The sequence below is a fragment of the Gadus macrocephalus genome, chromosome 6 (genome assembly GCF_031168955.1).
Source record: "Gadus macrocephalus chromosome 6, ASM3116895v1".
NCBI classification, from domain to species: domain Eukaryota; kingdom Metazoa; phylum Chordata; class Actinopteri; order Gadiformes; family Gadidae; genus Gadus; species Gadus macrocephalus.
Window position 1 is genome coordinate 18,965,991 of NC_082387.1, and position 15,933 is coordinate 18,981,923.

Consider the following 15,933-nt stretch of genomic DNA (forward strand, 5'->3'; position numbering starts at 1 on the left):
CTGGAGAAACAGAATTAACTTATACTACAAGAAAAGAGTCAGAGAGAGAGAGAGAGAGAGAGAGAGAGAGAGAGAGAGAGAGAGAGAGAGAGAGAGAGAGAGAGAGAGAGAGAGAGAGAGAGAGAGAGAGAGAGTGGCTTACTGCCAGGGAAAGAGAGGACTCATTCAGGTCATATCGGGCCTCTAGCTATACAGGCCTTCTCCTTGAGCGCCTGCCTCTTTCATCCACTTAACACATGTGGTTTTGTCTAATAGTATCTGTATATGGTTGATGGAGATGGATCTGCCGGCAGACTGCCAGACCGACAGCATACAGGTAGGCAGGCAGACAGGCAGGCAGACAGACAGACAGGTAGACTAGCAGACAGACAGGCAGACAGCCAGCAAGACAGATAGACAGAGAGATGGACTGATGGAAAGATGGACTGAGAGACAGATAGATGGATGATGTAATGAATACAATGTAATCATTCATTATTTTAGGTGTAAAAGAAGTGGCGTGGTCCTCCCGACACCCACCTAAGGCGGTGTTCCGCTCCTCCAGAAACTCCACCCTGACGATCTGGTTGACGGGCGGAGCGTCCTCCAGCTTGTCTATGAGTGACATCACCAGGTCCTCGTGGTTTCCGGGGAAGATGCCCAAATGATCGCCAGGTCTGTAGCCCAGATTCTCATGGTTATTCGTGTGGAGCCGCACGAAGATGGTGGAGCGACTAGGAGAGAGAACAACATTGACGTTTATATTCAGCTCTAAATTGAATTTTTATGAACCTCTTCAAACAACAAACAACAAGGACAACGACGTCCAGTCTGACACGACAGAGCAACGAGGTCATCGATCTAGGAGAGGACATCAAATTCACCAGGGATCACCTCATCTTTAAACTCACACCGTAGCTTTGGACTTAAAAGGAAAGTCCATTTGAATGGATAATTAATCTCAAATGGAGGAGTTTCAAATGGAAACTCTCGTAGAAAACATATTTACTTTGACTTGGCCGTCTGTAGATTTTGGGATTCTATCATCTTTGCCCCATAGACCTTCTTCTTGTGAACGCTTTTCAATGCTGTTTGACCACAAAAACAAAAGCAAACAACAGAAATCTTCATTAGAATGCATCGTATGCATGTTTCCATCACTTTTTTAGCTCATTTTGATTACCGTTATATAATGAGAAAAAGCCTACATGTTTTCCAGTTTTCCATGTTGCTGAATACAATGCTTTATTTGTACCGCTCAACAGTAAACTGACCGTCGGTGAGGGTGGGGGCCTCGGCTGTGTAGGTCAGCCGGAACTTGCTTTTCTTCCAGCTGCGGTCGTTGCTGATCAATGAGTGGTTGGCCTTCTCGATGTTCACATCATCACCGACGCAGAACACGTCACACGCAGCCTTCACCAACGCACACACACACACACACACACACACACACACACACACACACACACACACACACACACACACACACACACACACACACACACACACACACACACACACACACACACACACACACACACACACACACACAAAACAGCGGGGACAAGGAAATGATGAGCCAAAGAGTGGAAGGAGAATAACCAATGGGAGGGAAGACTCTCCCCTTTACACCTCCTGTGACTCCTCATCCTTCTTCCAAGAGTAATGTTTAAAAAACTTTAAGTGCTTCAAATAAACGTCAAACTAGGCCCATCTATTACCAATTACCAATTACCATAAATAAACAGCTGTCCGAGGAATGGATGAAAAAACAGTGTGGAATGTAAAAATATTTTAATCGTATAAGGTTAAATGCAAACAATTATGCGATACATCAACTCATCAACATTAACAGCGACAAATATAATCCAATTACTAATGCCCCCAATAAAGACCTACTTGGCGCAGGTTATAAAGGCCAGTGCTTTTGTATACCAACCTTAAAGACCATCTTGGCCAAGAATCTGTAGGCCTGTGCTTTGGGAGACCAAACTTAAAGACCTTCTTGGTTCGGGTCCTGAGGGCCTCAGCCTTGATATACCAACCTTAAGGACTATCTTGGTCCAGGTTCTACAGGCCTGTGCTTTGGTATACCAACCTTAAAGACCATCTTGGCCCAGGTTCTGAAGGCCTGTGCTAGTGTATACAAACCTTAAAGACCTTCTCGGCCAAGAATCTGAAGGCCAGTGCTTTTGGAGACCAACCTTAAAGACCTTCTTGGCCCAGGTTCTGAAGGACTCCTCTTGGCCACAGAGCTCGTCGCCCTCGCCCATGCGGAGGATGCGTTCGCCCCCCAGCTCCTCGAACAGCGTGTCCACGGCGTGGGCAAAGGCACAGAAGTGAGGATAGGCCCGCGAGCCAAGGCCAAACACGGAAAACCTAGAGAGATGCAAAGCCACAGGGAAGACAGAGAGGCAAGAGATACAGCTTTGTAGGGAATCTGTGTTCTTTCTTGCACTTGCGGCGAAAATACACAAACAAAGACACACACACTCACTCACCCTCGCCCACACACTCATACAGAGAGAGAGAAATAAAGAGAAAGGGAGCGAGATTGGGTAAAGAAATGGAAAGAGATGCAATGGAGACTTAATCATTAAGATCCTTGACCAGATCGCTTCAAACTGTTTGAGGCAATCATTGGTCACCCATGATTTGTGTTGTTTGTTAATCTTTTTAAAGATTGAAAGGTTAGATCTGCAGCTAAACAAGTATTAGTAGGTAGACTTGGTTTGCATTTAGAAATGTCAATTTATCCTGTATACCGCATATATATCATTCATTATATCATATATAATTATACGTATACGTATATAAAGAGGTATTACAGGTAGGTATTTGATATATTACTCTGTTACTTATGTGAACTTTTTTATGCAATATATATAAATACTATTATTTAAATATATATGTTTATTGTATGGTTTTATATTTTTTATTAGAATTTTTTAAAACCAAAAGCAAGCATGAAACAAAAAGATTGTTCTTGATATACTTGTCCCCCTCGTACCATTTGAGCTCATCATACCATGTGACCTCATTATACCATAGGACCCCATATTACCATGTGACCACCTACACCTACACCTTAATGTAAATCCTCACCGGCAAGCATGCATTTTCCATTTAGCTCTGCAACGTGGGAGAATGTATTATTTATTACACAGAGGAGGGAACAAAATTCATGCATTATGTAATCCAATCTGTATTGAATGGTGCGTTGAATGATATGCAGAACATTTTGTGGAAAAGGTACTATTTATATTTAAATTGCCATCAGTTAATTGCTTAGTGATCGCTTGAGGATTAACTCCTTTATCTAAAAGGTTTAAATTCATAACATTCTCAGATTCGATGTATGATGATGTAACATGGGTTAGAATGTAAAATCCACATTCATATATACTGTAAATACATACTAACTATTTCCTGAACACATTGGTCTGGGAACCAGAACACATTTCGGGGGCCACACTCAGAGGTTAACCGCTCCACAACACAAGACAAGGCTTTCAACAGCTCTCTGTTGGGGAGCCCTAAGTAGATCTCAGGGCACCACCGCCAGATGCATGCCAGATGCACGACTTTACAGGCTCTTTTCAGCTGCCATAGCAACCAGGTTTAGCTGCCTCCAAGAGCCAAGAGCTGCTACGCTATTACGCTCATCTCAATGATAACTGAAAAATAATCAGAAACTAGATGTGGGTTGTGCTTCACGAAAACCAAGTTTTTCCTTTATACTGAGAGGTAAAGGAAAAAAAAGCTAAGAAAGGAAAAATATGAAGAAGAAAATAATATTTTGAAGAAAAACTCGATTACAAGCACCTTTTCAAAAGGGATTTGAAAGATGCTACTGAGAGCATTGTCTTGTCTCATCGGGAGCCCTGAAGAAAAGCAGAGTTGCGACATTTGGTGTGTCATTGTCTGTTCTTGTCTGTTCCCAACTTTTGTATTGTTCATTGTCTGCTCTTAATGTTTTTGTGAACCGTCTCATACTTTGTAGCCATTGGCCTAAAAGCCCTCTGGGATTGTGTATAAAGTTAGAGCTCTCTCTTCGTTTTAACGCCTGGTTTTGGAAACGTGAGAACGGGAGGCACAGCTCTTCTCCACATTTACATTTATATTTACATTTGGGGCATTGAGCAGACACCTTTATCGGTGAGGGCTGTGACACCGTCGCAGTTGTGGCCACTTGAGAGCTGATGGTCAACGTTGCCGTCCTTTCAAACCTACCAACGCTCATCACCACCTCGAGGCTGTTGCTACGCCAACAGCAAGCACCACATATTTCGCAATACACACACACACACACATGCAAATACACATGACAGTTCGGTTCTTGCACATGGTGTGATGCATTTTAGAAAGGCTTTGATTTGATGACAGTTCAGCCGAGCTGTATATGCATCACTAGGGCTGGGCGGGTGGGTTTTTATGAACCTACCTGACATTGGCGAAAGGTCCAGTGCTCTCAAAATTGACCCTGGCCTCTGGCTCGTCGCTGGAGGATTTGCGTGTGTCTGAGTAAGAGGACACACTGTTGAAGCGGACCTTGTAGCTCCTATGGGAACAGAGACACAGCCAATGGATATTGAGTACTGCATGAAACGATCGTAATCAAAGGATTAACCTTGAGAAGTGAAATGGGCCCTGTCTGTCCAGGGCATAATTAAAAACCTCAGTTGGTGCTGTTGAGTAAAAGTAATGTTTAATTCATACTCAAGTTAAGTAAAGTGAAGTAAATTTCAAGCTGTATTACTACTCTGTAGTTCCAAAGGATCATGCCAATGGAAACTAAATTGGCACCCATACAGGTGTTACAAATGGCACCCATACAGGTGTTACAAATGGCACCCATACAGGTGTTACAAATGGCACCCATACAGGTGTTACAAATGGCACCCATACAGGTGTTACAAATGGCACCCATACAGGTGTTACAAATGGCACCCATACAGGTGTTACACATGGCACCCATACAGGTGTTACAAATGGCACCCATACAGGTGTTACAAATGGCACCCATACAGGTGTAACAAATGGCACCCATACAGGTGTTACACATGGCACGGCACCCATACAGCTCCAAGACATGGCACCCATACAGACAGGGCACCCATACAGGTGTAACAAATGGCACCCAGGTGTTACACATGGCACCCTGGTACCAATACAGGTGTTACACGTGGCACCAGTACAGGTGTAACACATGGTACCCATAGAGGTGTGAGCCAATGACCAATAGCGCTTTGGGTAAAGAAAGAGTAAACTCACTTCCTGTCCTCTGTGCTCGATGTCGGGTGTCGCGTCTCCATCAAGGCTGCCCCAAATTTCTGCAATGAACCAAGAGACGGAGGAGATGCTTTTGGGGTGCTGTGTGTCAGAGCGGTGTCAGCAGAGTGACAGGTGTCGTGCAGGGTGAGACGCGCTCCCAAGGCTTCAGGAGCACAGAGTCATCTGGGCGACAGCGTTCGATTTGCAATCACGAGGCCGCTGGGTGTCTGAGCCCCCCACTGTGCATCTCACCGGGCTCCAAGGCTCCTCATCTCACGATGGAATTCGTGAGCAGGATATAACATACCCCATGTTTATAAAGTAATGACTATATAACATACCCTATATTTATAAAGTCATGACTGTGTATATGGTATACAATATACCCTATATTTATAAAATAAGGACTGTGAATACAGTTCATAACATACCCTATATTTATAAAAGTATTGTGTATACAGCATGTAACAAACCTCTCCATTTTCAGGCGGATCTCCATTGCCGAATGTGCTGGTCACCACCAGAACCAGAGTCTCATGTTCAAGATCCACGACGTCGTACTCGTCCAAAGCCATGACCTGGAGGAGAAACAACGTTCATTACCTTTAAATGTCCTCTATCCCCCCCCCCCCCCCCCCATCAGATAGTATTTATTGAAGACATTACACACCAGCTCCTGGACAGAGTTTGGCCTGTGCTGTAACTCAAACAAACAAAAAGCACATCTGTTTTCATCACTGAGGACTTAAAGAGGTAAAGATTTAGATGTACCTATATATGTACACATGTACAAATAGGTGACTCGCTTTTCCAGCTGACGTATGAAGCGAATCAACACCACGACAACAATGATTGATTCACCCTCCAACCACCCATTTACCCACTAACCCACACCTCACCTCACACACACACACACACACAGACACATGCACATCCATCTCCTGTTGAATAGATCACATGAAGAAGATGAGATATGTCCTTGACAGCTCCATGCATTCACTTCTCTGTGTATCTTTTTGTTACACTCGTTTTTCTTATGCAACACATTTACAGCAGGTGCATCTCTAGAAACAACAGCTCTAGACTCAGCTGCCCTCCACCGTAGCACTGACCCACAGCACTAACAGATCAATAGAGACAGAGAGGGAGGGAGACAGGGAAAGGACGAGAGAAAGAGAGAGAGAGAGAGAGAGAGAGAGAGAGAGAGAGAGAGAGAGAGAGAGAGAGAGAGAGAGAGAGAGAGAGAGAGAAAGAGAGAGACAGAGACAGAGACAGAGACAGAGAGGGAGAGACACAGGTAGAAAATAAATAAGTGTCAAAAGACACATGCTTCTCTTACTCATGCTTATTTCCACCTTGCGTGGATATGCGTGCACGCTGCTTGGTTTGCCAGGGGTGAAAGAGAAGAGAGAGATAGAGACGTATACGAAAGACGTAGGGAAGAGGGGAAGAGAGGATCCTGAACCCACTGGGATGAACTTGTGCTGAGGTCAGCACCAACCACACCAACACAACAGTTTTTTCTCGCTTCTTTTAAATGCAGCAAAGTGAAGGCCAACTTTTTGCCTGTTTCCCGTCTCTGAATTCCTGCCCACCATTAAAAATGAATTGGCTTTTCGAGGGTTCTGGCATCGCCATGCATTTTAAATCATGATTCATGTTGTACGCGGGATGAACAAGATCATGCCAGAGAAATCCCTTCAATAACATGTTGAGAGTCCTGTAGAAAAACGTTTGATTCTAAGGATATTTCAAAGACTATGGATTCTGCTGTCGTAGCTGTTTTAAAAAAAAACATTGTGATAATCCGGCTAACAGGATGATAATCCGGCTAGTCATTCTTACCTTGGCATCAAATGCATGCTTGAAGATCTCACAGAGCGTCTTGGCGTAGTCGTGGGATTTGCCCGTCTCTGTGGCAAACAAAATGGTGGCTTTGACCCGCTTGGCCATGGCTTGACCCATCAGCTTGGCAGAGAACTTCACTGCCCTGGGAAAGATACAGATAGATAAAAGGACAGAGAGAGGAGATAGGTGGAGAGAGACACAGCGAGAGAGAGAGAGACACACAGAGAAAGAGAGACAATGAGAAAGAGAATGAGAGAGAAATATAGAGCGGGAGAAAAAGAGAGACAGGGAGATAGCGAGATAGAGAGTGAGCGTGACAATGAGAGAGAGAGAGATAGAGACAGAGAGAGAAGAGGGAGAGAGACGACAAGAGAGAAGGAGGGACAGACAACATGTGATGAGGTATGAAAAGTAAAGAAAAAAAAAGAAATGGGAAAACTGATTCAATCACACAAAGTAAATTACTTGAAGTTGCGTATCCTGAACCAATAACCGCCCCTATCAGAGTCTCTCGGGGGAGACAGAGAGCTGCCCTAAAACAGCTGATGCGGGAGATCCTCCCAGAAGACAACGTGTATCTTGTCAAAGCACCAGATGGATGTAATTGTGATTACAACGCTTGTCATAATGTCTTCTTCTGGAGGCAATCACATTAAACATCACAAAACATACGCGCACACTCACGCACACACACGTACGCACACAAACGCACACACACCCATGAACGCCCACACAAAGAACTTGTGATTACTCCGCGAGGGGTTGATTGGTTGAATTACATCCCTGAGTTCACACATGCAGCCTACGCCTTGTTTCTCGTTCACTTGTTTGCGAGGAACTGATCCTGTATCTGACTGTGTGTTAGCATGTCAACGTCCAACCGTGTCCTCACATCGATGATCGCTCAAATGGCGCGTGTGACCTTTAAGCCGTGGTTATCAACCACAAGATGGCAATTACACAGACAACGGTGCTCCCAGCTTGTTAATCAGCTTTTTTGCTGCCATTAAGTATTATTTATTTTATTGTTGAGGTTGCTGGAGCTTGTCTTGTGACTTATAACCTGAGGGTGTACTCACTTTGCAAGCTTCTTGAATCCGATGGCTCTCTTCTTCGTGGGCGTTCCATTGACTCCCTTCCATACGTGGTTGTTCCATGGATCAGCCTAGTTAGATAACACGGTCACATGCTAAACATCATCATGTTTTTTTCATTAGGTTCCCTTTATCCGTTTGCTTGTGTTTGAGTTTTGATTGCCACAAAAGAGAACCTAGAAAACATCCAATCCCAAATTTCTTCCATCCGTTAATTTTCGGTGAATCCTCATAAATAGCATACTTTTGGCATACAAAATGGGAGTAAGAGTAAAGCTTCTGTCTGTCCTATGACCCCAGTAAGGGGGTACTAGGTTCTGAAGGCGGGATCACTGTTGATCCGACGGACCACGGCTCAGCTCTGTGTGTCCGTCAACTGGCTAACTTTCATGAACCCCCGACGCGCGTTCCCCACCACACAGGGCTCCTTGAGGCCGCTCACCTGGTACTCGAAGGAGGGGGTGAGGCGGTAGTTAAGCATCTCCTGATGGAAGACGGGCGTGATGCTCCCGGACATGGGGGGAACGATCCACACCCAGTCCCCCGGGCAGCCTCCGCGCACCCGGAACTCGTTCTCCATGTGCTTCATGAAGGACTCGGTGGCCGAGTGGTGGTCCACGATCGTCACCTTGGCCGACTTTGAGAACACAAAGAGTAGTTTGCATTTTTACATCCCTCACGTCCCATTTACATCATCTCAATTACTCAACCATGGATGAGGGTTGTTTAATCTCAAAAAACCACTCGGCAGCATCTGCCGATGCTGATACTTCAGAGTGCCTCAAAGTCCCTTTCAAGAAGAACAGCTGGGCAGCCCACCTGGAAGCTATGGAGAACTGCAATGTTTGTCTCCACCAGCGCCTGGTCTTTCCACAAGGACGATGTCTTCCTGGTGTCCAAGCCCATCCTCTTCGCCACCTCCTGCGATAGACAGAATCATAAAAATCATAAACCCTCACTGGTTGTTCACTATCGGAGAAGAATGCTAAAATTGACTCGAGACGACAGACAATAGATCCTACTTTCCCAATTCAGAGGGCCCCTAAATTGCTATCAATTTAGTGTCTTATTCTTGTACTGGAAACAGCTTGATAGTTGGCTAGCTGCCAGAAGAATCGCCCTGGAAGAAGGACTCTGAGGATGCATGGTTTGACTCATTCCCATATAGGGGAGACCGCATGCCAGATGGTCTATTCTGACCAAAGACCTGATGTAAACATGATTCAGGGTTAAGGGTGACTTTCTCAAGCAGCAGCTTCTAGCTATTGTAGCACTCATAGCTTCCTCATCCATATTACTAACGGCTGTGGTCAGTATCAGGATCCGTTTGGATTAGTCTGACAAACGTCTAAAAGTGGCAATTTATAACTAATAATGATGTTGCATCATAAGTGGCAAGAGTGTGGGCGAGTTTTTAAACATAACACTCCAACGCTCTGGCAATATAGTTTGGATGTGGTAGCACAACATTCAAGTCAGAAATATTGGTCAGAAAGACCAGGTTGAACTGCCGCCTGTTTTTTTTTTTACAGGCTTGGCCAGCCTCCACCCGTCAGCGGTCTGAATCCACCAGCCCCCACACTGGGGTGCAGCAGGGGGGCCGTTCACACGTTACCTCCATGACGTTATAGCGAGAACTGTCGCAGAAGTCTCTCACGCCGATCTCCGTGCCCATGTACCAGCCGCTGAAGGGGCAGCCGCTGAACTCCAGGCCCCCGATCTCCATCAGCATGTTGGACACGGCGGGGAGGCTGTACCACTTGAGGCCCAGATCCTTAAACCAGTCAAACCTTGGCAAGCACAAGCACACACACGGGCACACACACACACGTGCACACAGACAGACACACACACGTGCACACAGACAGACACACACAACCACGCACGCACGCACGCACGCACGCACGCACGCAGGCACGCACGCAGGCACGCACGCACGCACGCACGCACGCACGCAGACACACACACACACACACACACACACACACACACACACACACACACACACACACACACACACACACACACACACACACACACACACACACACACAAAATAAATGAGTCTCTTCCAGCTGGGTGTTTGAGCAGGGATTGTGTGTACAGAGCTTATCCAGATCAAGTAGCTAATACAGAAAAAACACCAGAATACATCGAACACAGAAACCAGTTGAATGTTCTGCATAGAGATGCTGAACAGAAGCCTGTGACACACGTTTAAAAAGCTTTGTTAATAGTAAAGAAAAGGAAATCCCTAGGGTGAAGTAATTAATTTGTGAAGATATAATTGTGTGTCATTTCAGATTTTCTATTCAAGTGCCGGTGACAAGTCAAGTGTAAAATAAGATAAGCCCCTGCAGGGACCGTTGTGAAAAACAGTTTTTTGTCGCCTTTTATATAATTCCAATGAGTTATTACCTAACTCCTTGAATATATTATATATATATCCAGAGTGTGATTATTACATAATTTCACATAATTAATTTTAAGCTTTATATATAAATAACTTTCTGGTTGCCAAGTGGGGCTTCTGTACAATTAATCAGACAAATACAAATATTTTCTAAACACATTGCAGAAATTCTAGATGGCTTCCATTACACCAAACTAATCGAAGCCCTTCAGGGAAATGGACTATGTTCCTTCTCTGTATATTTCAGCAAGGACCAGACTGAGACCCATGTTATGATGAAACGCTGTCAGTGTCCACAGAATGTGTTAAGTTGGCACTGGGTCTGAGTAGCAGCTGATGCAGTGTAAGAAAGAGTGATAGTAGTGTTGGAAGCCGGTCAGAAATAGTCAGTGTGTGTGTGTGCGCTGTTGTGTTTTTGTCTGTCTCTCTGTGTATGTGCATGTGGGAAGATATGTGTGTGGATGTGCATGTAAGCCTTTGTATAGGTGAGCATGTGTGTGTGCATGTGTACAAGTGCCCGTTTGTGTGTGTGCGTGTGTGTGTGTGTGTGTGTGTGTGTGTGTGTGTGTGTGTGTGTGTGTGTGTGTGTGTGTGTGTGTGTGTGTGTGTGTGTGTGTGTGTGTGTGTGTGTGTGTGGAGATGGACTCAGCTTGAGTGAAAGCTATCGCTTAGTGTATTGTCTGAGGTGGCGTTTTCTACTCTGATCACAGGTTCACATCGCTCCATACATCACAAAAGGCAGAGGGAGAAAACGGCGCGAAGGGGGAGCTAACTCCCTTCGCACAACAAAGTGTTGGCATGGCAACACAACACAATAAGATATCATCGCTATAGCCTATTTGTGGTTATGAAGATGTTATATGATTCCAAAAAAACAACAACCATGTATTATTTACATGGAAGCATGCAGATAATCTCCCCTGAAGATAATATGGAATAATAACAAAGCCCCTACTTTCAAACTAAGTGCACCATGAATACAGCAGGTAAATACATATACCATATAAATACACCATATAAATAATCCATAGGAATAAACCACATCAATTGACCACATAAATACACTGTAGGAATACACCATATAAATGTACTATATTAATACAACATATAAACACACTTTATAAATGTACCATGTAAATACACCATATAAATAACCATTTAAATACAGCATATAAATATAACATATCAATACACCAAATAGATAAACCATATAAACACACCATAAATACAGTCTATAAATACACTACAGCATATAAATACACTATATCAATTAATCATATAAATAAACCATATAAACACACCATAAATACAGCATATAAATACAGCCTATAAAAACACCATAAATACAGCATATGCATACACAGTATGGATGTGAATTGAGAGGAAGAGAACCAGTGACTCACTTGGGGTGTGACATGTGGACTTCAGGATGAGGTCTATCCGGGATCTCAAACAGCTCCGGGTCGTGCCGTTGGCTTGCAGAAGGAGCGGCAGCACATCGAAGCGGGCCCTTGGGAGGCTTCCAGCCCTGCTGGGATGCAGATCTACACAGTGTTCAGGTTCAAGAGTTTTACCATCAGGCACACAGAGACACACATGATTAAACTGGGCACTGAGAAGCTTAAGACAAGGCAAGTCGTCATCAACTTACCAAATCAATACAGTGTTCGGCTGTCCCTACGCACTGTTAGCTCAAGCAACATCCAATGTAGCTAAGGCTGTCCCTACAGTTTGTTAGCCACAAGCAACATCGAATGTAGCTAAGGCTATCCTTATAGCCTGTAAGCCAACAGATACCTCTAATGTAGCCAAGGCTATGCCCTAGAACATGAAGCCCCAAGCAACACCGCTCAGGCTGTCCCTATAGCCTTTATATGTCATATCTTATATTTTTCAAGGCCATTTGCTTCTTCATTTTTGACGTTTTTTTCTATCATCAACATCATAAAAGTGAACAGCGCACTTCCTGTTGTATTACCCTCTGTGAATTCAATGTTGGCAGGATCTCCCAGCGTTCCGCCGTCGGGCTGCTTGTAGCCAGCATAGCGAATCAGCTGCGTGTTCCACACACGGAAGTCGTGCTTCCCATCCGTCGCTGCGGAAAGATTGTAATGCAGACCTGGAAAGGGGACGGCAGGAAGATGAACTCTTTAACGAATGTCCCCGGGGTGTGTGAACATGGTGGGTACCCATCGGCATGTGAAATGTTAGATGGTATTCGCGGCGGGAAGGGGGGGGGGGGGGGGATGCAATTTGTGGTAATTGATGGTAATTTCTGTAGTATGCTCCAGACAGAACGTGTGATGACATATACTCCTATGCCGAAAGGGGTTCATAGCAGTGCACTTAATCAGATGAGTCAGTGATCGCGCTTCGGGTGTTTCACGTAGAACCTCAAGATGGGATGTAACTTTGAATGAAACAGGGCAGGAAGGGCTGGGGTTAAAGGTTACAGCTCTATATTGGGTCTAATTGAACTCCATTCTAGTGAGTTAATGGTAGTAAGGGTGTGAATCTGATCAATGTCTGCCACATCAACTATTCAACGACTTAATTTGGTGTAAATAGATAAAACATAACCTGTAGTTCCAATCCATCTATCTTCCTATCTGTCAAGAATACAGTGCAATGTTTTTCTTCAAGTGACATTTGTTCCCCGTCTTCGCCTCCATCGAGGCGATAGGCCTCGATGGAGTGTGTGTGTGTGTGTGTGTGTGTGCTGCTACAAACACACACACACACTCACTCTCATACAACCCACACACACAGAAACACACACACACACACACACAGAGACTTTGTGAAATGCTTTGAGTGCCTTGCAAAAAGCGCAATATAACATTTTTAAACCATTAACGCTGAATCCTGAAATATAAAAAGGCTGAGTGATGGCGGTCGTGTGAGACGCAACGCTGGACTCTAGCGTATGGATGTAGACTGGCCAGCCCTCATCCAGCCTTACAGTAGTGATTACTCACCAGGAAGACATCCTCTAGCAAATGTATAAATATGAGCTGTCACATGTGATTAGGACCTGTCACACATACAGAGAGAAAGAGAGAGAGAGAGAGAGAGAGAGAGAGAGAGAGAGAGAGAGAGAGAGAGAGAGAGAGAGAGTGGAGAGAGAGAGAGAGAGAGAGCGAGAGAGAGAGAGAGAGGAGAGCGAGAGAGAGAGAGAGAGGAGAGAGAGAGAGATGAGAGAGAGATGAGAGAGAGAGCGAGAGAGAGAGAGAGAGAGAGAGAGAGAGTGAGAGAGAGAGAGAGAGAGAGGAGAGCAGAGAGAAGGGAGAGAGAGGGGAGAGAGAGAGAGCTGAAGTGCCAAGAAGGTCTGAATGCCTCAAACTCGGACCAGTGAGTGGCGTTGGGGAGACTCTTGTCGTAGGCGCGCAGCAGAGCCGTTCACCACTACTGACAGATGGGCTGCGGGTCACGTAGGGGTAGTCGGATATAGGGGGAGGGGGGGAGGAAATAAATGGAGTACCAGATGGAGAAAGAGACAAGTAATGGAGCAAGAAATAGCAGGGGAACCGGTTGAACTAGAAAAAAAACAGAGCAAACACAGATGAAAAAAGGGTCTGGGGGGTAAGCGTTTGATTCAGGGCTTTATTTTACCTCAGGTTGCCTTTGTTGGTGGCGTACTTGATGTGGTTACAGATGTAGTTGTACATTCCATGTGCTGTAGCGCAGTCCCTGGCATCAAACACCTGCAGAGCGACCGGGACAAAGAAGAACCAACCATGACAACACGTAGATCGTTTATCTTTAAATGACTTTGGCTTGTCAACAGCTAGCTTCTTTGCCAAGCCGAGAGCAAAGAGGATTTAAGCAAGCAAGTTATCTTATTCTGGAGCCAGAACGTTAGAGGGACAGAGATGTGTCTTGCAGCACATCCGCTCCTTGTTAGTTGATCGTTAATCGTAAACGTAGCTCTGCAAAATAAATCGCTCAGAAGCTGTACAATTAATATTCTTCAATCTCATTTTCCCATCTCCTCCATTAGCCACAAAAGTCTCCTTTTTTGAATAATGAGTGTTACATCCTGTAACTTTGGAAAGGAGCACCTGCGGTGGCAGTGGGTGATTGCAATGGTAAAAACAGGAAGAGAATCAAGGAAAGTGGCTTTCTTAACTTTCAACCAAGCATATGAATTCATTGTGTGTGTGTGTGTATGTGTGTGTGTGTGGTGTGTGTGTGTGTGTGTGTGTGTGTGTGTGTGTGTGTGTGTGTGTGTGTGCGTGTGTGTGTGTGTGTGTGTGTGTGTGTGTGTGTGTGTGTGTGTGTGTGTGTGTGTGTGTGCGTGTGTGTGTGTGTGTGTGCGTGTGTGTGTGTGCGTGCGTGCCTGCCTGCCTGCCTGCCTGCCTACGTGTGTGTGTGTGTGTGTGTGTGTGTTTGTGTGTGTGTGCATGCGTGGTGTGTGGTGCGTGCGTGCGTTGCGTGCGTGCGAGTGTGTGTGTGTGTGTGTGTGTGTGTGTGTGTGTGTGTGCGTGTGTGTGTGTGTGTGTGTGTGTGTGTGTGTGTGTGTGTGTTTGTGTGTGCGTGTGTGTATGTGTGTGTGTGCATGAACATCACCTGTAACTTGGACCACTGGATCCTCCCTACACAGCGTGCAGCATTCCTCCAGGCATGCTTGGCCCCATAGATCAGCTCTGTGTCTTTCAGCTGGTAGGTGTTGGATGTCTGGATCTCCTTGGTCACCTCCTCCAGCCGGTCCACGTGGGCCTTGGAGCCGAACCTACGGTCCCCACACGGTGAAGCGGTCAACACAGATGTGCACTCAGTGTGGGCGATGCAGCGTTGCTAGTATACTCCTATGGAGTTGAACACTGAAGCCCAGCCTAGCGTGGGTTGCAGATTGTCCGTCACAACACAATGGTCAAGGGTCGAACAAATTCCACTTTGAATCGGTTCTTAAAGTGAATCCAATCAGATCACAGCTTTGTTTGACGTTCTATAAACGAACTTTATTTCTCAACCTTAACACATGTTTTATCACTTAAAAGCCTTGAGCTCCTGTCTGTTGGCTGATTGTATTCCTAACCCCAACCTCATCACTTGTGTTTAATGCTTTAGAGAGTAGGCGACGAGTGGAGCTTAAGTGCATAGGAGACAAGAGGAGAGGAGCAGGCCAAGCACTCTACTGGTTGATAGCACAAGCGAAGAAAAGCAAAACACAAAAGCTGAAAGTCTATTTAAATGTGGATAAATGTCACAGAATAATTAGAATACTTAGCATATTAGCATTAGGTATAATTTGCTTGTTCCCCTTCTTTATAGGTGAAGCACCAAAGTACTTGGTGAGTTCTCTCACTACATAAATATAGCTCTA

General features: G+C 45.0%; 1 protein-coding gene across 1 annotated transcript in view; it reads right to left on the minus strand.

The window, feature by feature from the left end:
- The window catches only part of nos1 (nitric oxide synthase 1 (neuronal)), a 33,896-nt gene that overhangs the window by 7,924 nt on the left and 10,039 nt on the right, over positions 1 to 15,933 (minus strand). The window contains exons 5-19 of the mRNA XM_060053492.1: positions 15,177 to 15,339; positions 14,220 to 14,311; positions 12,011 to 12,151; positions 9,811 to 9,985; positions 9,015 to 9,116; positions 8,638 to 8,832; positions 8,181 to 8,266; positions 7,099 to 7,243; positions 5,727 to 5,831; positions 5,254 to 5,312; positions 4,424 to 4,540; positions 2,184 to 2,358; positions 1,254 to 1,344; positions 989 to 1,067; positions 520 to 713 (exon numbers count right to left, since the gene is read on the minus strand). Of these exons, the coding sequence (XP_059909475.1) occupies positions 520 to 713; positions 989 to 1,067; positions 1,254 to 1,344; positions 2,184 to 2,358; positions 4,424 to 4,540; positions 5,254 to 5,312; positions 5,727 to 5,831; positions 7,099 to 7,243; positions 8,181 to 8,266; positions 8,638 to 8,832; positions 9,015 to 9,116; positions 9,811 to 9,985; positions 12,011 to 12,151; positions 14,220 to 14,311; positions 15,177 to 15,339 (1,919 nt within the window). The remainder of the gene's footprint in view (positions 1 to 519; positions 714 to 988; positions 1,068 to 1,253; positions 1,345 to 2,183; positions 2,359 to 4,423; positions 4,541 to 5,253; positions 5,313 to 5,726; positions 5,832 to 7,098; positions 7,244 to 8,180; positions 8,267 to 8,637; positions 8,833 to 9,014; positions 9,117 to 9,810; positions 9,986 to 12,010; positions 12,152 to 14,219; positions 14,312 to 15,176; positions 15,340 to 15,933) is intronic.